Source organism: Canis lupus, chromosome 14 (genome assembly GCF_048164855.1).
Source record: "Canis lupus baileyi chromosome 14, mCanLup2.hap1, whole genome shotgun sequence".
In the NCBI taxonomy this organism is placed as follows: Eukaryota; Metazoa; Chordata; class Mammalia; order Carnivora; family Canidae; genus Canis; species Canis lupus.
This window is the reverse complement of record NC_132851.1, coordinates 30,618,421-30,642,874: the sequence shown is the minus strand read 5'-3', so window position 1 is coordinate 30,642,874 and position 24,454 is coordinate 30,618,421. Positions and strand designations below refer to the sequence as shown.

The 24,454-nt window shown below is 44.3% G+C and overlaps 1 protein-coding gene across 1 annotated transcript in view; it reads left to right on the top strand.

Moving 5' to 3' along the window:
• HHLA1 (HHLA1 neighbor of OC90) overlaps positions 1-23,522 on the top strand; it is a 34,170-nt gene extending 10,648 nt beyond the window's left edge. Inside the window, exons 7-15 of the mRNA XM_072775698.1 lie at positions 2,929-3,012; positions 4,870-4,926; positions 5,031-5,123; positions 7,540-7,779; positions 12,425-12,493; positions 12,838-12,912; positions 18,157-18,313; positions 21,618-21,700; positions 22,993-23,522. Of these exons, the coding sequence (XP_072631799.1) occupies positions 2,929-3,012; positions 4,870-4,926; positions 5,031-5,123; positions 7,540-7,779; positions 12,425-12,493; positions 12,838-12,912; positions 18,157-18,313; positions 21,618-21,700; positions 22,993-23,036 (902 nt within the window). The 3' untranslated portion in view covers positions 23,037-23,522. The remainder of the gene's footprint in view (positions 1-2,928; positions 3,013-4,869; positions 4,927-5,030; positions 5,124-7,539; positions 7,780-12,424; positions 12,494-12,837; positions 12,913-18,156; positions 18,314-21,617; positions 21,701-22,992) is intronic.
• The last annotated feature ends 932 nt before the right edge of the window (positions 23,523-24,454 follow it).

Here is a 24,454-nt window from a genome sequence, read left to right as displayed (position 1 = left end):
GCCCAGGATTTAGTCCTATGGCCACACCCACCTGCAAACAGGCTCAAAAAATGTAGTTTTTCAATTATGTTAAGCCACCATGTGCCCAACTGAAATTTCATGGTCTCTTATTTTTAAAAAGATTTTATTTATTTATTCATGAAAGACAGAGAGAGAGACAGAGACAGAGACAGAAAGACAGAGACACAGGAAGAAGGAGAAGCAGGCTCCATGCAGGGAGCCTGATGTGGGACTCGATCCCAGGTCTCCAGGATCACACCCTTGGCCAAAGGTGGCACTAAACTGCTGAGCCACCCGGGCTGCTCTCATGTTCTCTTATTAAAAGAAGGTAGGAGAATGGATATTCAGAGACAACCATCCATATCTACCAAGTTTTCCACGCAGCTTTAGAATCCATCTTTAAACTAATCAGTGCACCTTAAAAGCCATTCTATTTCAATGACTACAAATATGCCTCGTTCTTCATATGAATCCATAATATTTGTTGAAAAAATGTACCATAATGTATTTAATGTGTCTCTTCTTGATGGGAACTTAGTTTATTCTCAGTGTTGTTATAATTATAAACAATGCTATGATGAATACCTGTGTGCTTGGAGTACTTGGTGTACTTGCCTAATTATGCTGTGGGATACAGTCCTTGAAATAGAATTGTTGTCTGACAGGGAAATAATTTTGTGGTGATTCAAATTGCTAAAATTTCCTCTAAGACATCTTGCCTAAGTTTACACTTCTACCAATATTTTTTGAGAGCTCATGTCTTCCACACCCTTGACAACACAAAGTACTAAGACACATTCTTAAATCATTACCAACCGTATAGGCAAAAGGGCTTTTCTCCCTATTTTCTATTTATATATAAAGATAGAAATAGGGGCAGCCTGGGTGGCTCAGCGGTTTAGCACTGCCTTCAGCCCAGGGCGTGATCCTGGGGACCTGGGATCGAGTCCCACATCGGGCTTCCTGCATGGAGCCTGCTTCTCCCTCTGCCTGTATCTCTGCCTCTCTCTGTGTGTGTCTGTCATGAATAAATAAATAAAATTTAAAAAAAAAAGATAATCAGAAATCACTTATGTATCGGTATTGCTAGTAAGTTGGATAATCCAAATTTTCATCAAAACAAGGGATGACTCTGGGGTTATGATAGCTGGTTTTCTTCCAAGCCTTGTAAAAGCCATTCTGAAGGGAGAGTTCATACAATGTGTTAAGACATTGCTTGAACAGTAGTGGGAACATTGGGAAGAGTGGGAGCTTTGGCCCAACATAGACCTTAGTTCAAATTCGGGTTTCACCACATCCTGGGGGACCTTGGGAAAGTTCCATCATCTCTGAAACTTGGGCACAACCTGGACTCCATCTTGGTGTCCTGCTCCAGAGCCATGGTCTTGGCTTCTGGGAAGTGTTAGTAGCAAATTTCAGTTTACTGGTCAGTTTATTAGTCTCCCTCTCTCTCCCATTAATCTCAGCTTCTGGCAGGCAGAGATTGTGTTTCATGCAATCCTCCAGTACTGAGTAGGTGTCTGGTGCCCCACAAACACTCAATGAATGTTTGTTAGATAAATGAATTAATGAACAAAAAAGAAATTTGAGAAGCAGGAAGAAAGTAAATGGAAGAAATAATGAAATACTACCTTTCTTCAGACTGGTCTAAAGAGATGTGAAAAGGAGTAGACTCAAGTTAGTGTTCCTTCTGTATGGCCAGGTGTCCACATCTGCATCGATGTCTCCCCTCCCGGAGGTTGACCATGTGTCTGTGCAGGTGTGGTAAGATCACACCATGGCTCTGGTTCATGTAGAGAAGTGTCCATCTCCTGTTGGCCTCACATGCTGCATGTTCCATTGGTTATAACATGACATTCTCCTGCCTCTCTGGGCTCTGCATTTTCAGTCCTCTGTATTCTATATTTTCAAATCAGCTTGCCCCCACCCCCACAGCTGAACTCATCATCCCATTAGTAAAAGAAGTGTTTTTATAAAACATGACAGGAAATTATCTGGATGACACCAGAAGATTCTTCCTTCCTGTTTGGGGCTCCAAGAATTCACATCCTTTGCCCTGGAAGCCCAAAATGTGTTGGATCATGGAAAACCATAAATAAACAATGAAGGAGGTTTGCTTGGAAGTGCATTGTCACTGGAAGCTTTCATTGGTCAATGGCACCCACCATGTCAAGCAATGGTCCTACTCAAATCCTGGTCAGAGAGAAAGTTCACAAAGATTTTATAGCCTGAAATGTTGTGAAATTTTCCCAATCCCCTCCCATCAGGCTTCTGTTTTGCGTAGGGTTCTTGCCTCTTTTTAACCCACCACTAATGTTGACATCACATTAAAATCCAAAATTATTGTAACATGAGAGACACCTAACTTTAGGAAATGAACAAGGGGTAGTGGAAAGGGAGGTGGGGGGGTTGGGGTGACTGGGTGACGAGCACTGAGTGGGGCACTTGACAGGTTGAGCACTGGGTGTTATGCTACATGTTGGCAAATAGAACTCCAATAAAAGAATATACAAAAAAAACCCACAAAATTATTGTAAAATTATGTTGCATTATTGTGAGCTGCTTCCTGTCAGATGGACTTGGTATTCTAAAACAACTGGATGAAATAACAGGGGACAACAAATGGGAAAAATCATTATTCAGTAATGTGGCTTTTCTCACTCATTTGGTGTTGGCATGGAGGGATTTGGGAGGAGAGGGCAATGGGAGGAGGAAGGGAGTTATGACTGTGTATCCAGAAGTGTTCTCCTTGCCTGGAAATAAGGCATGTTTGTAACTAGTAATATTTCTCTATATGATGATTAACATTCCTCAACACACTGAACAAAATTGAACTTGTAAAATCTACTCCCAAAAGTCCAAATATATTGTACCTTTCCCCTCAACTTTCTGGATCAGAAATTTATATCTCCTCAATCTTTCTTGCAGATTTCACAGCCCTACTGGTGGACGTCATTGGAAATTCAACCAGCTACCTCACAGAGATTTTTAAGTCAACTTCCATCCTCTCAGGTGTGTTCATCTTGAAAATGCTTGGAAAATTGATTTGGCAAATATATCCAAGTTATCCAAATTTATCCAAACTTTGGATATATAACCAAAGTGGAATCCCCACCCCAAGCCCTGCCACATGCTGGGCTGCCAGGAACTCTATGTAAGTTTTATTTAAACAATCAGTGTGGTCCAGTTTCAACCACTAGTATTTGAAGGCTCCGTCTTCCAATCAGACTTCTTCCTGGTATCTAAAATGTTGGAGGAAGAATCCAAGGCTCAGAGTTAGGGGAATCTAGGCAAACTCAAGAAAACAGCTTCTATTAGATAGCTTTAATCCCAATTTAAAGATGAAAAACTGAGACTTGGAGAGGTTGCCTATTTTGCTGAAGGTCAGTTCAGAGTTTAGTATGAGATCTATTTGCAGCCCAAGACCATGTCCGACATACAGTTGAGGAAGATCTGCCTCACTACACAGTGTCTTCACATAACCCCAAGCAAGTCACATTCCCCCAGGGACTCACTTTGGAAAGCACAAATCTAGTCAATTGCCCACACATGGCCTCATCAGAAGGCTGGGGTGCTGCACCATGGAGCAACTATTGTGTTAGAAACAGGGAGAAGGGAGAAGGAGAAATAGTAATAGATACATCAGCTGCCAGGGACTCTTCCAAGGCCTTTCCATGTATTGCCTCACTGGATCCTCAGTATAACCTTGTGGAATAATTACATATGTATCCACGTGTTATAGGTAAGGAAACCATGGCACAGAGGTCAAGTAATTTGCCTAAGGTCATTATGAAGAAATGCAATTCCAACCCAGGTGATCTGGCTCTAAATTCCATGCTCTTGCTCATTATGCTAATATATATAATAACAGGACTGCAGTCATAGTGATAATTATTATTATTTTGTCTATTTACTGAGTTCTTCTATCTGCCAGGTACCATGCACATTATCTTACTGGGTCATCACAGCCATCCTTCGAAGGATGTGTGAACAAACGTCCACATTGTTTTGGGCAGCATCTTTTTTTTAACAAAAAAACTTTTTTTAGAGAGAGAGAGAGTGCATGGCACAAAGAAGGAGGACAGGGACAGAGGGAGAGGGAGAGGAAGGGAGAGGGAGAGAGAGAGAGAGAATCTCCAGTAGTCTCCACACTCACCACACAGCTCCATCTCATGACCCTGAGATTATGACTTGAGCCAAAACCAAGAGTCAGATGCTTAACCTACTGCTTAACCAGGCGCCTCTTTTGGGTAGCATCTTAAGGGACAAGGATGTTTAGGAATTCATTAGTTTCCAGACTTTTGAAGGTCTAGTAGGACATCTATACCACACATGATAAAACATTGCCAACAGCATCCTGCCATAATTAAACATTCACATTCTTTTGGCAAAATGGCCCTTTACACTAAATGAGACAAATTGAAGACTGTAACTAGCCTCATATCTGTCAAGTCAGATTTGCGACCAAGTAAGTCCTGGTACCAAACTCATATAAAACCTTCCATCTTACAGTGATCTCAAATGAGGGACTGTGGAATTCAAATGTTCACCATTCTAAAATGGGTAAACTGAGACTTAGAGAGGTCAAGTAATTCACTGATGGCCACATATTCTGCTAGTAAACAGCAGAGCTGATATTTTAACACTGGCAGCTGACCCTAGAGGCTGTACCCTTAGCCATTATATTATCCTGCACATCCCCCCCAAAAAAAAATTCCCAGAAAATCAGAGTTGCCTTAAAAAGGAGTTTGCCTTATTTTTCCCATAACATCTTAAGCTAGGGATTCCAGTTTAATGTTCATTTCAACATTAAAAGAAGCTACAGCTTTAGACCCACTGCTAAGTCTGGTGTACTGGTTTGTCTTACAGTGAGCCAAACGAATGAATCCGACTGCATCTTCATCTGTGTGATGACAGGAAAGTCAGGTGAATTACCTGCCATTCTTTGACAAGTTCTCTGAGTTGAAACTTAAACGGAACCTTCCAGCAGGCGAACCCAGGATTTGATTCTGTTGGTGTGGTTTTTGTAGGAAGGAATCTTTCTGACTTCTGGGAGATGGCGGAGAAGTCTCCTGTTATCAACTACACGTTCACCAGCAGCATGGCTGGTGTTCTGGGTGAGTGTAAACCCCCAACGCTCCTACTAGAGGCTCCAGGCCAGGGTTCCCAGGTAGCAAAATGAAAACTGAATGCTGCCCTCAGGTGTTTTGTTTAGCTACACTGTGCTAAAATCAATGGGTTTCACCACTAAAGAAAATTTATCTCTGGATTCTCTTACAAAAGAATAACTGATGACTCCACTGGAGTTGAGTAGTCACTATCTCCATTCCTCCCATTAGGAGGGACACCATCCTCCTCTTTTCCATAGACCTCTCTGTTCCTTATCACCTGACACATTTTTCTCAGATTAACTACCTGGATTTTGTAGGTAATTGCATTAGTGACCCTGTTGTATACATTGTCACCCTATAATACCCAGCCCCTCCCAACCATCCTCTACCCCTCTGTGCACACTCCTGCCCATCTGCTTGCCTCTTCCGTGGCACAAGTGGCATTTTTGGAACTACCTTTGAACACACTTTCGCCCCTACACTTAACGATCATTTGTAGCTGAATAAAGTTTCTGGAATCTGGCTGGTCCTCCAAGATTATCTGCTGCTGCTGTGGTTCCAGTCCTTCTCATCTACCTTTGAAATGGGATAGCCTCTGAACCAGTCTTCCTTTCATATTTCTTTAAAATATCCTTCTATTGCCAATAGAGCGATAGTCTTAAAATACATTTGGGTTTTGTCTCATCACTGCTCAGAACAGAGTCGGTAGCAGAGGGTCCAAAGCCCTTAGCCTGGAGCATACATTGCTCTGTCATCATGCCCAGCCTCATCTGCTCTCTTTTTCCTTGAACCTTCTGCTAGAATGACATTGAAACTCCTGCCTTTCTTGCAGATGGCATCTCTCTGCATGCCCGTGTCGCTCTGCCCAGCCTGGAGCTCCTTCCTACTTTTCCATATTTCAGAGCCCCACTATGTCTGTCAATCACCAGCTCAGCTGCTGCCACCTTTTTCCTAAAAATCCCCCAATCAGTATTTGCCTTCTATCTTCTATGACTCCTTAATATGACACTCATCCATCATTTGGACTCTGTGTTACTCCAGGTTGGAACACAGGTGACTTTCTGTGTGTGTCTCCTCATTGAATGATGCTTCAAGGCAGACACCAAGTCTCCTTCAGCCTCACAATCTGCCTTCCCCCTGGTGCCTTGCATGATATCATGTCCATAGGAGGCTCTTGAACAGTGTTTCTTGGAGTGAAATGAAATTTACAATAAATCTCCAATTCCACTTCAGGGGACTGCTTTGATTTGCTTTTATAACAGTTCTGTTTATTTATCTTAGTTATCCTGAGGAAGGAACCTCAACTTGTATGGAATGAGGCTGCTTGATGAGGCGATGAAGTGGGAATTTGTTGGATTCTCTTTGCCTACTTGATTCTGAGGGCATATCCAAGGACTGGGTCAATTTCACTTCTTTAGAGAGTCCTCCCAAGACCTTCCCACACCATCTCAATTATATCTACCCTTTGTCTTCCTTTATGAAGTACAAATGCTTGGGAAGAGAGAACATGTTTACAAGTTGACACGTATTTGCATGGTTGATGTGCTTGATAGCCAGTTACCTGGCTGAGTGATGGTTTGATTGGAAGGCACTTAGCCCTATGTCCAATTGATCTGGAAACAAGCACCAGGCCTCTGGTGCGTGTGGGTTCTACTGATCCCAGAAGTAAAACAGGAGAGAAGAGATGAGGCTGCAGGACCATGTCTTACCCTTGTACAGGATGTGCCCTGTACAGTGACCTGCCAAAGGGGCAAGTGAGGGCTGAAATCCAACCCAGAAGAAGGGATCCAATGCTCATAGGAGCCTGTCATCCTGACATGCAGCTTCCACCTCTAAAGGCTGCCTGAAAGGAGCTAGAAGGTAAAAATGAACACCTGAGCCTTTTCTTCCCTGTCTTCATGGAGCATCCAAGAGCACTGTGTAGATCACCCTCCAAATTGAGCCTTCCTGCTATTTCAGTGGGGACCCATCTTTCAGGCAGCTTCTTCCTGGCAGCTTCTGATGCCCCCAAATTCCACCTCCGGTCTCTAGTTGCACCCATAGGACACATGGATCAAGCCTGTCCCCCTTCTAGGAAAAAGTTCTGGAGCCATCAAGCTGCTGAGGGCTGTGAGGTGGGTGAGGACTCTGATGGATTCAGGTTCTGTCAGGAAACCTGTCGGATGTCGGATACTTTGCAGTCTGACAGCTTTGCATTCTGTTCGCAGTGCTTCTCCACATAGTGTTTTTGGAAATTGATATTTTAGCTTATTTTGCCATTCAAAACGAAATCCTCCTCTTTTGTGACATGTGGTACTGTTCCAAGTAAGGTTTGGATCTCTGTGTTTGGTACATTTGCATCCAACAATCTTTCAGTGGCTTGACAATTTTTTTGCTCAAAGTGTCAAGCATATTAAATCTGCCATTGACCATCTCCCTGAATGTACAGCTACCAGGAGCACAGCCATGACTTCAAAGCTCACGCCCACAAGCCAGCAAATGCTACCGAGGACAAGCCCTCTGCGCGGAGTCCAGAGCACCAGGGCATCTGCTCTAAGAACCTCTCCATGGACAGAGACAACTCCTCCTGCAGAGGGAGAGCAGACCAGGAACACAGACAGGCTTGCCCAGCTTCTCACCAGGGTCACGGCCACACAGGGCAGTGCTTCACCCACCCTCCCATCCTTGGGTAAGAAGCTTTCTCTCTCTTTCCCCTCCTGTCCTGTTTCTCCCACCTGTTCCCCCCCTAAGCTCACATAAATAAGTGAAACCCTTTCTTTATCCCTTTTCCAATGACCCTGTTCTTCTTCAGCATCCTTGAAATAAGAGATTGGTGTGAGCCAATATGAATTTGATGCAGACAAGCAAAGGCACCAAGTATCATTGGCATAATGTCCTGCTGACATTTATTTGTATGATTTTGAAAATTTTGAAATAGTTGAAGACTCACAAGACATTGCAAAAAGTAGTACAGAGAGCTCCCTGATATCTTTCACCCAGCATCTCCCAATAGGAGTATCTTACCTAAGTGAAGTATGTTATACCATGATGTATTCTTATTTCAGCAAAGCACTGAGCAATATCTCTCCTGAAATGAACAGTATGTGGTGGAATGAGGTCAACATTTCATGGCAGGATTAGGTTAATTTGTAGCTGGCTGGATAATGATGCCAAAAATATGTTGATGACTTGATGCCAGCATGGAAAGCTGCCATATATCATGTGCCACCATCTTTGTAGACACCATCAGTACTGTTGTCACAGAAGATGAAAGGATATGTTCATGCTATTTGGAAATAAGATACAACAGAGATAACACTTTCATTAAAAGCCAGTACTGTCTTGATGAGTTCCGACAAGGGACGAGAGTTATAGAATTCATTCGTTCACTCATTCACTCATCGAGATATGTTTTTAATACCAGACTCTGGGTTAGCTGCTAAAAGCACAGCTCTATCAATGTTCTCTTTCATTCCTGAGCTTACAGTACAGGGAGGAGACATGGGGCAAGTAAACTGATAGTTAGGATCTATCCTACAAAGAACTATTATCCTGGAGAGCCCAGCGAAGGGACTTCCTGGAGGAGGTAAAAACTGATGGGAGTCAGGCAGGAAGGAAAGCAAGAATGAGGAAAAGGAATCAACTTCACTAACCAGAAAGTCATTAGTATGCTAGCTTGTATCATGACAATTCCACATAATTAGAAAGTTTCCCAGAACAATATGAAGAAAAAAAAAAAAAAAAAAAGATGTGATTGCTAGCGGCAAGAAAAACAATAAAATACTTAGCTGTAAGCCTAGCAGGAAAAGTGCTAGGTTCTATATAAGAAACACTATAAAACTTTAGTGAGAGTAATAAAGGCATATTTAAATAAATAAAGTGATATACCATGTCCTGGATGAGAAATCTGAATATTTTAAAGATGGAAGTTGTTTGCAACTTAACTATTTTTATTTTTTAAAGATTTATTTATTTATTTATGAGAGACAGAGAGAGAGAGGAGCAGAGACACAGGCAGAGGGAGAAGTAGGCCCCCCGCAGGAGCCTGATTCAGGATTCGATCTCAGATCCCAAGATCACAACCCGAGCCAAAGGCAGCTGCCCAACTGCTGAGCCACCCAGGCGTCCCACCAACTTAACTTTTATATTTAAATTTTTCTCTGTGAGTTTTAAAAACTTGAAAAAATATTTTTCATGCCTACCATGGAAATGAATAAGAGAAAACCTAGATAGAATTACTTAAAAGACCAGAGAGGGATGTTTGGGCTTCGTCACAATCCTGTGATACCGTATTATCGTTATTAGCTTTATCATCATCCCCATTTTAATGATAAAGCTAAAAAAAAAAGTGAAGTCACTTGCTCTCAATGTCATAACATGAGGGAGGCAAAAACAGTTTCCTCTCAGGGTCTCCTCACCTCGAACCCCATAACCTTTCCACTGGGTCACAAGATGAACTTTGAGAGAGCCCGCTGATCGGATATCCAAGGAATTTAGAGATTCCTTTCTTAATTGGTAGTTAGGAAAATAAAGTTTACTTTGTTCTATTTATTCCAGTTCAAGGTAGAGCTTAAATCCCTGAGCTACCTGTTTTATGCATGCACGTTGCATTTCCCCTTTGGTAGCATTTCAGTGTTTTGGTTATTTTATGTCTGAATCAAATCGGTCAAGAATGTAAGTGGCCTGTTACTGTCTCATGATCAGCTACCAGGAGGTTGGCCAGGACCCCATGGGCGACAACGGACAGTCAGGCACGGACTCCCACATTGCCTACGCTCTGGGCACCCGGAGGGCCTCCCTGGGAAATGCTGTCCTCCACGCTGACATCGCCTGCTGAGGCCACGGCCACAAGGAGCCTTTCTGGGCCTTCCTCTAGGACAGCAGCCACACAGGGCAGCTCCTCCCAGGCCAGCCCAACCTCAGGTAAGAGGAGGTGCTCACTCTCATTTCCTCCATTTTTAAGCTAAATTTAGCACTGTTTTTAAAACATTTTCTAAATTTTTGAAATACAATGCACAGGAAAGTAATGAAACCTAAGTTAGCACAATAATTAACAATCATAAAGCAAACTCTCTCTTCCTTTTCTTTACTCCAACCCTCTTCTTTCACCTTGAATGAATGAATGAATGAATGGAAACTCCCTCTTTGCAGGGTCTCCCTTGCTCTCTCTGTTTTATGTGTTGAATTTAGAAATTTCCAATTTCCAGAAAAATTTCTTTTTCACTGCTCATGAAGCAAGTGACCATTAGGAGCCAATACTGTTCCCTCCAGCCAGTTCAACTGCCTTTTTGGCATAGGATCAGTAGGTATTAATGTTATTTCATTAATTACATATGCACGATGTTTATGCAATATAATGTGGCATACTCGTTAACTACATACACAAATAAAATGATATGTGCATTCATATGTAATCATGTGCTATCAGGAAAGCTTGAGTTACAAAAAACAAGAAAAAAGTTGTCAAATGTGATCTCAGTTTCATGTATCTATGTGTTTACGTATGTGTGTAATAAATAATACACAGAAAATAGAAAGTGAACCAAAATAAGACTGAAAAAAGAAATTCACAATGTATTAACCTTGACTATATCTGGGAAGTTGATATGATTTTTATTTTTCTTCACTCCACTGTCATGAATTTTCCATATTTTTATCCTCCTATAATCAAACAAAAAAGTTTTACTGTATTTATTTTTAAAATCACTTCCTCTGGCACCTGTTGCCAGTGGCCCTTCTTCCAAGCTCACCACAGCTGGAGATCAGAAGACTCATCATGTCTGTGCTTCGTGTCCATTAATTTGACCTTCCTGCCTGTGGGCCATGCTCCCACCTCAAGAACCTGGAACGTAACAGGCATTCAGGAAAAGTTGGCAGGACCACCTGCATTTCTTTAAGAAATGGAAGGTATACATGTGAAGTATTGCCTTGAGACTCAAAATCTCAATTGCACCAACAGATCTGGGGATGCAATTTTGGTAACTGCGATCGATGGGAGAAACACCTCACAGGATCACATAGGAACAATAAAAGCTAACACATTTGGGTTTGGCTAACAGGACATCAGCAGCCAGCACAGCCCCAAGGCTACACTGTCTGGTCTTTATTCCATCACAGCAGGGTTGAAATCGACTCCACCTTTGCTGTCTGTCCTGAGACCCTTCTCTTGATCTCTCTGAGTCCTGGTTTTTTCATCTTCAAACCTGGGGGCGGGAATAGCTAACTTTTGGAGCAGCTGTGAGGATTGAATCAGGTGGCTTCACTAAGGCGTTCAGCTCAGCATGTGGCACCTGGGAACCACTCAGTCCCTGGCAACTCCTACCAACCTGTCCCATGGCACCCCCAGTACAGCGTGGTGGCCGGCTCCTAGGGACCCACTTCACAAAGGGCAGTGGCCAGCAGGACATCACCAGAGGAGAGCCTGGGTCTGCTTTTGCCCGAAGTCCCTTTCAGCTCTAATCCTCTATAATTTCTACAGTCATTTAGTTAAACTCTGTGTTTGGGTTGTGATTAAAGCTGCTCTGTGGCACCCAGCCAGCAAGCATCAACTGACACCTTCTGGGTTCAGGGGGCTTACAGTCCTGTGCTGACCCCCTCTAAGAAAATGGCAAGACTGCCCCATGTAGGTGGGCCCCCTGACCATAGTGGTCTGCACATGTGTGATGCTGTCCAGCTTGGGTACCAATGCAGCGGCCCACGTGGAGCAGAAGCAGCATCTAATGCAATGTTGCCACACCCATGGCCTAGCAGGGGAGCATAAGGAACCAGCAGCTGGCTTCCCCCCCACCTCACCCCTCCACATCATCCCGGAGAGTCCAGCCATCCAGTCATAGCAAACAAACTGCCACTCACTTCTCTGGGGCTTTGCTTAAGCTCTTTGCTCTGCCTGGAAGGCCTGTTCTCCTCACTAACCACTATGTTTGCGTCTCAGAGAACATGTCCTCTGCCCCCAACCTCCATCCTCTCTGCTCTCGTGCAGGTCAGCCTCACCCCCTTTGCTTCCATTTCACCACACAAGTGAAATGGCCCGTCCTATCTCCCTCATCCTCACCCCCTCCAAGGAGGCTGCTTTGCCACTTTTGCCAGAGACCAGGTTCTTGACAGAAAGGTTCATATCCTGAAGTGGTCCTTAAGCCAGGACTTTACGAACATGATGAAAAGAATTGCTGAGATGAGCCCATGCTCTACCATGAAGAAGACAGACAATTTACAAGGATGGGCATGAAGGCATCACCTTTGGTTGACTAGGGCAGGACTGGTGGCATGGGGCTTCTTCTCTCCATCATGCACCCCAAGAAAAAACATGGGCTCTCCCCTCCTTCTCTTCCTCCCAGGATCCTCCACCCCTGGCACACAGACCCCGAGTCCGACCAAGGCACCAGCTCCAAAATATCCACAGACAGGTAAGAACATGCGGCTGGGAAAGGAATCCCAGTACCACATGGCTTTGGGGTAGGGCTCCGCAGTGGTGAGGGGTGGTGGGAACAAGGGAGCCAGTAGGCTGACCAAGCCGGGCATCATACTTCATCAGTTCTAGCAGCAAAAGAGGCAGGAGAACTCATTTACAAGCCTTGCCATGTTGCTAAGTTGCCCTGCGATTTGCATAAAGCACTCCCTCCTTCTTGGCTACAATTCCCTCTAGATTTTGAGAATGCTTTATCCTTAAGGTGCTATTATTCCTTAGTTGTCTGCATCACCCAAAGTCAGATCATGCTGACTGTTGTGCGGCCACTCTTGCCCCTTGCAGGGGACCTCCCTGAAGCATGGCCACCTACCCATGGAGAAGAGCCAGCCCTGGTCCAAGGACCCCACCACGTCTCAAGTACGTCCCGGCAGCCTGCTGCTCTGTCGCCCTTGTGTTTTTGGAAGGAGGTGGTGTAGTGCAATAAAAAGAGGTTTGCTAGATAAATTTAGATTCAGAGTGCTGGGATTAAATCCTAGCTCTACTATTTACTGGTGAGGCGGGCTCCAGCGCTCAGCTTCGGGAATTCAGTTTCCTCGACTAGGAAGCAAGAATAATAACAATTATCGTGGGCACTAAAACTGTCTTTATTTCCCATGGTTTTGTATTAAGATAATGTGTGTGGAAGTGATTTGGAACTACAGAGCTCCGCATAACTTAATCCAATCAACTTTTATCGAGTGAACACCTATTGAGTGAGGCGCTGTGCGCTTTGCAAACAGAGGCTGTTCTTTTCATGAGCCTGATGTCAGCAAAGGCGGCGAAAGGAGGAATGGGTGACTCCCAAATTCAACCCCCATTCACTGGATGCTGCTTACTTTTGTTGCATTTTACTTATTATTTTTAAAGATTTTACTTATTTATTGGAGGGAAAGAGAGAGAGAGAGAGAACAAGCAGGGGAGGGGCATAGGGAGAAGGAGAAGCAGATTCCCTGCTGAGCAGGGAGCCTGACCTGGGGCTCGATCCCAGGACCCTGAGATCATGACCTGATCCCAAGACCTCAGGATCATGACCTGAGCCAAAGGCAGGTGCTTAACCAACTGAGCCACCCAGGTGCCCCTACTTTTGTTGTGTTTGAAAGGACACCCTGCCTCTCCCATCCCTGACCCTTAATTTCTATGGAATTGTAGAGGAAACCATGTCTTGGGCTTATGGTTGGGTTTTTGAGACTCCTCACAGAGGCTCGGCGCTTCAGTTTCTGGGTTTCGTGATGCGTTTTTTCCATTTTTGGATGCCTCGTTCTCTTCCTTTCTGCTCCAGAAGACAGAAATTGATACAAAGTGAGCCCTTCAAAGCTGGTGGAGCCCTCAGGCCCCTCCCACTCCTGGGTGCCTTTGCATGCCGGTTTCCAGAATGTTCCTGGACTATCCAGGCATATGTCAGCAGGGCATTATTAAATTCCTGGAGACTACACAGTCTCTTTTTTCATACACTGGAGATCTGCCCCAGCCCCACTCCCAACCTGCAGTGAATGGGCCTTTCAGACACAAAGCCATGATTATACTGCCAAAAGAAATTATAGCCATTTTCCCCCAGAGGTTCTAAAGAAACACACTGTTGGTGCAGATGGGGGCAGTTGTCAGACTGAGTTTTGGAAAGCAAGTTGACTATATAAACTATCTGTATCTGTATCTACTTATATAGCTCTCTCTATTATCTATCTATCTATCTATCTATCTATCTATCTATCTATCTATCTCTGTCATTCTGTTCATCCATCCATACAATAAGAAATGTAAGTATAAAATAAAGGGGTTTTGACAATTTCCAGTAACTGATTCTTCCCATTCACAAAGAAATCATGCCACAAAGTCTTTTGAGATTGACTCCTTCATCCACTCTGTGAATATTTATTGAGCTTCTGCTGTTTCCCATGCACTGTACTAAGCCTATTTTTACCCTTTCTTTGCAATAATTCTGCAAGATAGGTAATGTTATCTTCATTAAGCAATTTCAGTGAATGCTACAGCTAAAAAGTAACTAAATTTTGAGCCTACATTTGTCGAATTCCAAGCCTGAGCTCATTCCACTCTTCTGTGTTATCTGTCCCAAGATTCTCCATCTGTATAAAATAATTGCAATTCGAGGAAGAAATTGATTAAGTTTTTTATATGTATATTTTTATTGGAGTTCGATTTGTCAACATACAGTATAACACCCAGTGCTCATCCCATCAAGTCCCCCCCTCAGTGCCCATCACCCAGTCACCCTATCCCCCTGCCCACCTCCCCTTCTACTACCCCTTGCTCATTTCCCAGAGTTAGGAGTCTTTCATGGTTAAGTTCTTAAGAGAAAAAGCAGTAAATGCTATGTGCAGCCAGAGAGGAAGAGATTAGCTCCATCTGGAGGGATTGCTCAAAAAGTTTTCATTCATCAGGAAAGTGGCATCTGGGGGCACCTGGGTGGCTCAGTCAGTTAAGTATCTGACTCTTGCTTCCAGCTCAGGTCATAATCTTGCAGTTGTGGGATGGAGCCCTGCATTGGGCTCTGCACTCAGTGTGGAGTCTGCTTAAGATCCTTTCTCCCTCTCCCTCTGTCCCTCCTTTCTCTCTCTGTCTTAAATAAATAAATAAATAAATAAATAAATAAATAAATAAATAAATAATAAAATCTTTAGGGAAAAGAAAGAAAGAAAGAAAGAAAGAAAGAAAGAAAGAAAGAAAGAAAGAAAGAAAGAAAGAGAAAGAAAAGAAAGAAAAGAAAAGAAAAGAAAAGAAAAGAAAAGAAAAGAAAAGAAAAGAAAAGAAAAGAACCAGAACACCAGAACAAGGTAGCCTCTACGTATGCATTCTAAGTAGAGGCACAGCTTATGCAAAGGCATGAGGCAGGAAAGGACAGATGTTTTTCCAGGGGCTGGAATTCTGATGCTACAGGAAAGTGATGAGGAGTGAGGGAGCAGAGGCTGGCAAGGGGACAGGGCGCTATCCCAGGGCCATAGAAGGAATGTGGACCTCTCCTGAGACAAATCAGAGTGACATGGTCATATTTGTGGTGCAGAAAGGCTTCTCTGGCTGCAAAGTGGAGACTAAAGAGAGGAGGATATGAGAGTGTTGTACTAAGCACAGCCAGAGATGATGGGGGCTGAGGAAGACTTGACTCAATAGGGAGACTTGAGTGATATTCAGGTATCAAGAAATGTGACGATGGTGGAGTGATCCCCCAAGACATAACCAAACATCACAACCAAGTTTGGACAGCTGAGCAGCAAAGAGCCATTTCCAGAGATGAAGAAGCATGGGAGAGGTTGGGAAGGGGAGAGAGGCATGGAAATCAAGCTTCAGAAATGTCAAGGATGCTCTGAGTAGTAAAGTGTGCTGGTTATGAGCTCCAGACTCAGGTCCTGCCAGAGCCACTACCTGCTATATAACTGATCAAACTACAGGATCATTCAGGCTCTCTGTATCCTCTTCTATAAAATAGATATTTTATGAGAATTAAATGAAACGATGTATGTAAAGAACTTAGGAAAGTAGCTGATACATAGCAGGTGTGCAATGCATGTTAAAGAAAAAAAGCCATAGCATACTTTAAAAAATTGATAAATGCTCTGGAGGGTGTACTGTTCTAATTGACTCAAGATAAAATTCAAAATACATTTCCTGCCTACATTTTTTACTAAATCTTTTCCTAACATTATGAGCCCTCTCTCGACTTTAATACATATATAACTGATAGATGAATGGATAAATAAGATGTGGTCTATCTATATACACAACAGAATATTACTCAGCCATGGAAAAGAATGAAATCTTGTCATTTGCCACAAAGTGGATAGAGCTAGAGGGTATAATGCTGAGTGAAATAAGTCAGTAAGAGAAAGACAAATACCATATAATTTCATTCATATGTGGAATTTAAGAAACAAAACAAAGCGGGGAAAAGAGACAAAGCAAAAAGCATACTGTACTCCTAAATATAGAGAACAAACCGCTGGTCACCAGAGGGGAGGGGGCTGGGGGCAGAGGCGAAACAGTGATAGGGATAAAGAGTGTGCACGCATGTTGATGAGCACCGGGTGATGTATAAAAGTGATGAATCACTATATCATACACCTGAAAATAATATTAGTTTGTTATGTTATATATGTATGTATGTTAACTACACTGGAATTAAATTTTTAAAAAGCAAATATAAAAATAAATCTAAAGCTGCTAAATTGTAACTTTCAAATCATAAAACATGACTCATAAAAATATGAAACAAACACATGTCAGAGATATTATTCGACCATTAATTAATGAATTGATTAAAATTGGCTCAATGGAGAGTGTGAGGAATAGGGATTTTTATAGTCCCAGGAATTTGGAAGGGAATTTACTAATTGATATCGTATTGCAATAAGTTATTTTTTTCTCACTAGACAAAAAAAAAAAAAAACAGTTGCACCTTGCCCAGGCATAATTCATTTACATTGCTTATGGAAAAGAATTATTTGTGTTGCTCTCAGACGACAGTCATTTACACTACTATCAGCTAATGTCTTCAGAGTTGTAAAATCACCTACTCAATAGATCAATCAAAGGCATGTACCCTTATATAACCAGATAATCCCCCACCGAGTCTGCTAGACAATCCCCAGAACTTACTTCCAGGTTTTAGATCATCTTTCTTGATAGTAACTAGCAATTCTTTTTTGGAAGATTATTATCAATATCCTAATATAGTCTTCAAATCACTGAAGGGTGAGCTCTGTAAGAGGAAGCCTCTTTTCCTCTTCTTAAAAAAGATTATTTACTTGAGAGAGAGAGAGCGAGCGAACATGCACATGGGGGAAAGGGGAGGGGCAGAGGGAGAGAGACAGAGAGAGAGAGAGAATCCCAAGAAGGCTCCACGCTGAGCAGGGAGCCCGATGTGGGGCTTGATCCCAGGACCCTGAGATCATGACTTGAGTGGAAATCAAGAGTCTGACATTTGACCGAATGAGCCACCCAGGTGCTCTGCTCAATACATTTTTAATAGATCAGTAATCATAGCTATTATTTATTGTTTATTCCATAGCAGGAACTTTGCAGTTTGCTTTGCATAAATTGTCTCCTTTAATCCTCCCCGTGGTCGTCAGGTGACACACCCCGTACACATTACCCAGTCTCACACGTGTACATACATATGCCCGCATACCCATGCAAAATGCACATACCCATGTGTGCACACGCTCACACATATGCCTGCACACACACACACACACACACACACACACACACCATACCCCACACCCTCTGTACCATCAAATTATGCTCCATTTCCCTATCAGTAAACCATCCCCTTGCATGAGGTTGGGTCCTCACATACCCTACCTCTTCCTCTGGAGATGCCTCCACCTTATCCACTTCTGTTTAATGTTTTTGGATTCTTTTTTAATATTTGCTCTCAGTGAAACCATCTCTGATTTCCTCTGGGAACTGGACCCCACCTTTCTCCACCTGCCTCTTGTTTTCTCACAGCAGCTTTCCTGGGCACTGACGAAGCAACGCTTGTCTACCTCTCTGTCCCAGAGCCACCTGAGATCAGGGGCGAGACTCTATTCACCAAGTATCGTACCTGTCAGAGGGAAGATGCTTGCTCGACCCTTGGTGATTTCAGTGGCCTGGGATTGCCTCTTCTAGGGTGTCCTCAGCTGCTCCTCGAGGAAGGGGCCATCACAGCTGCTCCCCTCACCCTGGCCATCCAGAAGCTCAACCCTTGCCTGATGGAGCTGTGCCGCTTTTTCCAGCAATGCCTCTGCATGAGCAGGAAGAGAGACCCGAGGACGGAGGCCGTGAGGTAACCTGAGCCAGTTGTCCCTTCCCACAGCCAGTATTGAGAGGCTGTATATGCTGTGAGGCTGCTCTGTAGGCCACAGGCGGCCAGGAACAGACAGGCAACAGATTAGACTCTCTGGTGAGTCTCCTATTAGATCATCACCTCCTTGAGAGCCAGGAATGGAACCTCATTCATTTCTGGGTCCCCGGAACACAGTGCAAGGCCTGACACAGCAAACACATCTAGTCGAGTGGAGGTGAGCCGAGTTGGTGTAAACTGAGCCTGGCTGGTAGACTTGGCCTCTTCCTGGTGAGATTTGCCAGAAGAGAACAACCAGAGGACATGTCCATCGAAATCCCAGCTCCTTCTAAATCCCTAGCAGTCATTTGCTGGCCTAATGAGAAGATTGTAAAAAGACACTTAGAAGGCAGACTGTGCTTCATATTAGATGTTCTAGGCGTGGAGGTTTTCTCACCCTCGAGTGCAGACATTTTATCCTTTCTTCTGGGGTTTAGTCTTGGCTATAAACCCAGAACCAAACAAACATGGATGAACACGTCTTCTCCAGTGGTCCGGGGCCAATCCCAAAGATCTTTAACGTTCCTTCCAAAGTCCGCTCACGATCCTTCAGCTTTTTGAGATTTTATTTTTAAGCAATCTCTACACCCAATGTGGGCTTGAACTCATAACCCTGAGATTAAAAGTTGTGTGCTCTACCAACTGAGTCAACCAGGCAGGCGCCCCTACTCTTTGGCTTTTCAAACCTCCATCATCCACTAGCTCTGAGCCCCCAGTCTGGGTTTGAAGCTTCTTTCCATTAAATCCTTGTTCTGGATTCTTCCATCAGCAATGCTTCTTCCTCCACCCAGAGAGAGACCTGACCAAGGTCCACAGACCCAAGGCTGTTAGCGAGCATTGAGGAGGCATTTCCCCACCATGCATGCTGTCCCTTCATCCTAAGGAAGAGAACACTTTTGCAACAATGCTTTCTCACAGGATCTCACCATCAGAGCCTACTTCCAACAGCTCTTCAAATCAACAACATGAGTTGAGTCTCTCCTACTTATGCATGACGCACCATGCCAAGCCCTGGGAATTGAGAGGTGAATCAGAAACAGGCCCAGAAACCAAGGATTTCATGATCCTAAATACAAATTAAAATACGACAGGGTGAGGGACAGAACCAAGCCATACCCAGAGACAGAACCTATTCTTCATATCCCCTTGGGGGAAAAAAAAAATCACATTTAAAAAAATCTGTATTGCAAGTGCTGAGTGGAAGGATAAATGAGGAAGGAGGAAGTTCCCAGAAAAAGGTTTAAGTGAAAATTTAGGGAGATGAAGCGTCTATGAATCTGAGCTTATCCCTGTATTTTAACCTAATAGTGAATTGTTCTATAATTTCATACTAAACATTGAGTCCCAGCTAGGACTAATAGAGTGGGAGGCTGGCTGGACTCTGTGTTTGTTGAATAGGACAGCCTCTGTGATCAAAAAAATCATGTTTGACTGGGGAAGTTGGCCACATAAAGAGAAATTACAAAACAGTGTGACAAGCACTGTGGCAGATCCCAAGTATGTACCAGGGCCACTGATAGGGCTTGATGGAGGAAGAGAAGCTTCCAGGGCAGGCATTGGGAGAGGCCACTCCAGGCTAAAGGAGCAGCAAGTGCAAAGACAGACAAGGGAGATGCAGCCTGCAGCATCACAGGTCCACCGGGACAGGCAGGGTGGCTGCAGCCAAGGTGATCGGCCAGTGGCCCTGGCACAGGTCCCTTTTCAGGGGAGCCTTGCTGTCTTCAAGCACCTGGCGAGCTCTTGGCAAACAAGTCTGGACTTTTTCCCTTCAGGCTCCAGCTGCTCCTCCCGGCTGTGCATTTCCTCCTTCATTCAGAACAGATTGAACCCATTCCCCAGGGTAGTAGGATATCCTCTTTGTTTTGGAAGCTTTCTAAGCATTTTGTTTGCGGTTGTTAGAAGAAAATCTTGTCAAGCTGGCCCACTTCAGGCTAGCTGAGGGGAGATTAGGGATTAGGCCGCAGAACCGCACCCTCAAAGCTAGTAGGTCGCTTACTGTGCTGTATGATTGGGGGGCGGGTGATGGGGGTTGAAACCAAGCAGACCTGGGTTTAAATTTAGGCTCTGCTGTGTACACGCTATGTAGGCTGGTCATGTAATCTCTCTGAGCCTCAGTTTGTTCTTCTGCAAAATGAGTATAGCCCGGTTGGAACGGAAGCGCGCTCGGGCATGAAGCGGATTACGTGGGTAAAAATCCTGCACCACCGCTTGAGAACAGTGAGTCTTCAGGCAAATCAGACCATCTCTGTGCCCTAGTTTTCTTAATGTCTCAGTGTCCTATAAATTGAGAGTGATAGAGCCTGGGGAATCCTTACAGCCAGCTTTACTTGAGCGGTTAGTGGCTCCCCAGAGAATGCTAGAATCACAGAGCGGTGGAGACGGGAGAGAAATGGGAAGATGTTTGGCCCAACCTCATCACGTATCCGGTGAATTCCCAGAGTCCCACAGTGAGCTGCCCACTCAGAAAGCTCTTCTTCCTAAAATTGTGCTTGGTGCTCTTTCATTGAAGCCCTCCGAAGCCATCCCTGCAGTCCCAGCCAAGAGCCGGATATTATTTTGCAAGTACTGGCGGCCTTGTAAACTGTAACAGCCCTGCGCTCTTCTCACCCCACCTCACGCAAACAAACAAATAAATGAACATCACCATTTGCTGAGCACCATACGAGCCCGGCCCTGTTTGGAAACTTGGTCCACGTTAGCTCACTTAATCTTCGTGATGACCTGCGAGGGTAGGTTCTAGCATCACCCTTTCTTGTGTAGATGAAAAATCTAAGGCCCAGAGAAGTGAGTGCTCAGCCTGACGTCATACATCCCTACTCAAGAATGATGCCAGAACTAAAAATATAGCTTTCTCACTCCAAGGTCTAAGCCTTTCCCTGCTCAGCCTCATCCCCTGCCTCTCCTCCCACACCTTGTAGAGATGGAGAGGGGGTTCTTGCTGTGAAGAGTTGGCCACTCTGACTTTTTAATTTATCTTATTTTTTATTTTTTAAAGATTTTATTTATTTATTCATAAGAGAGACAGTGAGAGAGAGGCAGAGACATAGGCAGAGGGAGAAGCAGGCTCCATGCAGGGATCCCGATTTGGGACTCGATCCCAGGACTCCAGGATCACGCCCTGAGCCGATGGCAGATGCTCAACCACTGAGCCACCCAAGCGTCTCATACTCTGACTTTTTAAATGATGATAATCTTCCCTTAGCCACAAGGGATGGTGACTGCTTTCCACTCTAATTGGAATCTTTAGGTACTGTCTTGAATACTACTCCTGGTTTCTGAAGAATGCCACCTACATCTGTCAGAGGGTGAAACAGATGCCTCACTCCCAGAGTAAGTAAACACCTGACCGTGTTGTAACTTAATCATAAATGCCTTCTATGAAAGTGTTCTAGAACTCAGTGGTTGTTCCTGCATTCGTTGGGGGCCAATCACAGTAGATGCAGCTCATGCAGTCCTCATTAATTCTAGACAAAAAAAAAAAAGTGGAAGGTATTTCTGATTACTCTTCACCTAACAGTTTGATGTTTGCAATTAGGCATAGAAGAAAAAAGAAAAGAAAAATAGCAGGAGTCAGTCCAACCAAGCAGTGTTGCTTTCTGTGTGAGCTCCAGCAAGTTTCTGAATCCTCCCTGACTCCCATGTAAGGTAAACATATAAATGAACAAAGAAAAATCAAACAAAAGACAGATCCCATAGAAATGCTCAAATTCCTGACCAAAGCAAAATGATCACAAATAATCCAAAAAAAAGCTTGTTCTTGTTTTGTTTTTAAGATTTTACTTTTAAGTAATCTCTATGCCCAACATGGGGCTCACACTCACAACCCTGAGGTCAAGAGTCATGTGCTCTATGGACTGAGCCAGCCAAGCTCCCCCAAATAATCCAAGATAAAGAAGGCGGCCTGAGGTGCTAGGAGTAGGGTATACAGTACCCCTCTCCTTATCCTGATGGCATCAAAGCCCCCATTTACTCCCAGAGAGGCCAGGTGTGACCTTTGTTTTTTCTCCCATTCCTGCAGACAAAGTGGCCGATCTGGCCTAACTGGTCCCCAAGCTAATGGTCTGGCCATCTACCTGGACTTCCCAGTCAAAGGACTCTGACTTTCTAAAACTTGTGGAACTATATGGAACTTAAATTACCTTCACTCTGCAGCATAAAAGTCAAGCATTTGGGGGTGGAGGGCTCAGTAGTCAAAGAAATTCCTTTGCCTGTTATGGGCAGAGGGAGCAGGAAATCTTGCAAGCAACCTCTACTTAAACAGCTCTTCCTCGGTCCCTGCCACACTGCAGTCTCGACTCAAACAATATATTACATCTGCTGCACAACATATTAACAAGGTTAGATTAGCTTTTTGCAAACCAGGGAGACTGGGAAGCCATCACTGGGCGGAGAGTGGAGAACTGAATGCTACCTCCCTCTCCACATGGCTTCTAACCAGCACGGGGTCTTGTCCACACCCTTCCCCTCTCTGACACAGACTCCTGAGTCCCCAGCCACTGCTCGGCCACACCCCTGTCCTCCAGAGTAGCCTGGCCCATGGCTGGTGCTACCTGAATTTATGTCCCTGTAGCGTTCCTTTCTTTCTCACTCCCTTGAATTCCCTCTTCTTTTTTTCTTTCCAGCCTTAAAACAAAAATGCCTCCAGAATATCTGCCAATCGGTGTGAGGCCTTGAAAAAGCGATGGTACCTATTGATAAATTGGACGACATCTCTTCACCCTGGCCCCTGGCCCGAGTTGGCTGACTTTGCAAAATTTGCCAGGCTCCAGCTAGGTCATCAATTAACTGAAAGAGGTTCTTTTTGGAAGTAGCATTTCTCTCTCTCCTGTGACTCCTGGGAAGGTGGAAGGCCAAAGTGTTAGAAGCTGCACGGAAACCTAAATCCATGCTCAAGAAACCCCCATGATGTTCGCAGCAATCCTGAGACTGGAGAGATGGCGTGAGGGGTGTCACTCTAGCAAGAAGAAACTAGTCCAGGCACCGAGACCCTGACCCAAAGCGACTTAAACTTGGGATTGTAGGAAGAGAACAAGATAGATAAGGAAAAGTGAGCCCATGCTGTGAAGAGATTCACCTAGGATTTCTCTATACCATTAACTCACCCTCAGTTATGTACAACTCATCAGACTTGCTCACTATAGGACCCATATCACCCCCCAAGCACCTCTAAGTAGAAGGTGAGGAGATCTTCCCTTGGAAGAAGTATAGAGAGTAGTGGGGTTTTTGTTGTTAAGTTCTTGTCTTGATTCCTCATCTGTGGATCCTATGGTATTCGGGGGCCTCCAAGTGCATTCTCAGGGTCAGCGATTCACTAATAGGCCTCATGGAAGTCGGAACAGCTCCTATAATCACATTCCCTACAGCAAAAGGACAGAGATTAAAGTCAACAAAGATAAAAGGGGCAGAGGGCAGGGCCCAGGAGCGCCCAGGCACCAGCTTCCAGTTGTGGTCTCCAGTGAAGCAGCATGGGTAGCACTGGTTTCTTCCAGTAATGACATATGACAACCCATAAGGAATATTGTCAACCAGAAAGGCTCATCCAAGCCATGGATTTCTTTTTTTTAAGATTTTTTTTTCATTTATTCGTAAGAGAGAGAGAGAGAGGCAGAGACACAGGCGGAGGGAGAAGCAGGCTCCATGCAGGGAGCCCGACGTGGGACTCGATCCTGGGACTCCAGAACCTCGTCCTGGGCCAAAGGCAGGTGCTAAACCGCTGAGCCACCCAGGGATCCCCCGAGCCATGGATTTCAATTAGGGATCGGCCTGTAGGCATGAGGTGCCTACATGGCTGACCTCAATTACTCAATCTCCAGGCTCTTGAGAGGTCAAGGCAACATAGTGTAACCCAAAGCACCCGCTATAAATCTCATTGTTAGGGCCACCTGGGTGGCTCAGTAGGTTAAGCATCTGCCTTCAGCTCAGGTCATGATCCTGAAGTCCTGGGATCCAGCCCAATGTGGGGTTGGGCTCCCTGCTCAGAGGAGAGTCTGCTTCTCCCTTTGTTCCTCACCCTGCTCATGCCTGCTCTCTCTCTCAAATAAATAAATAAAATTTTCAAAAATAAAAAATCACATTGTTAGCTTA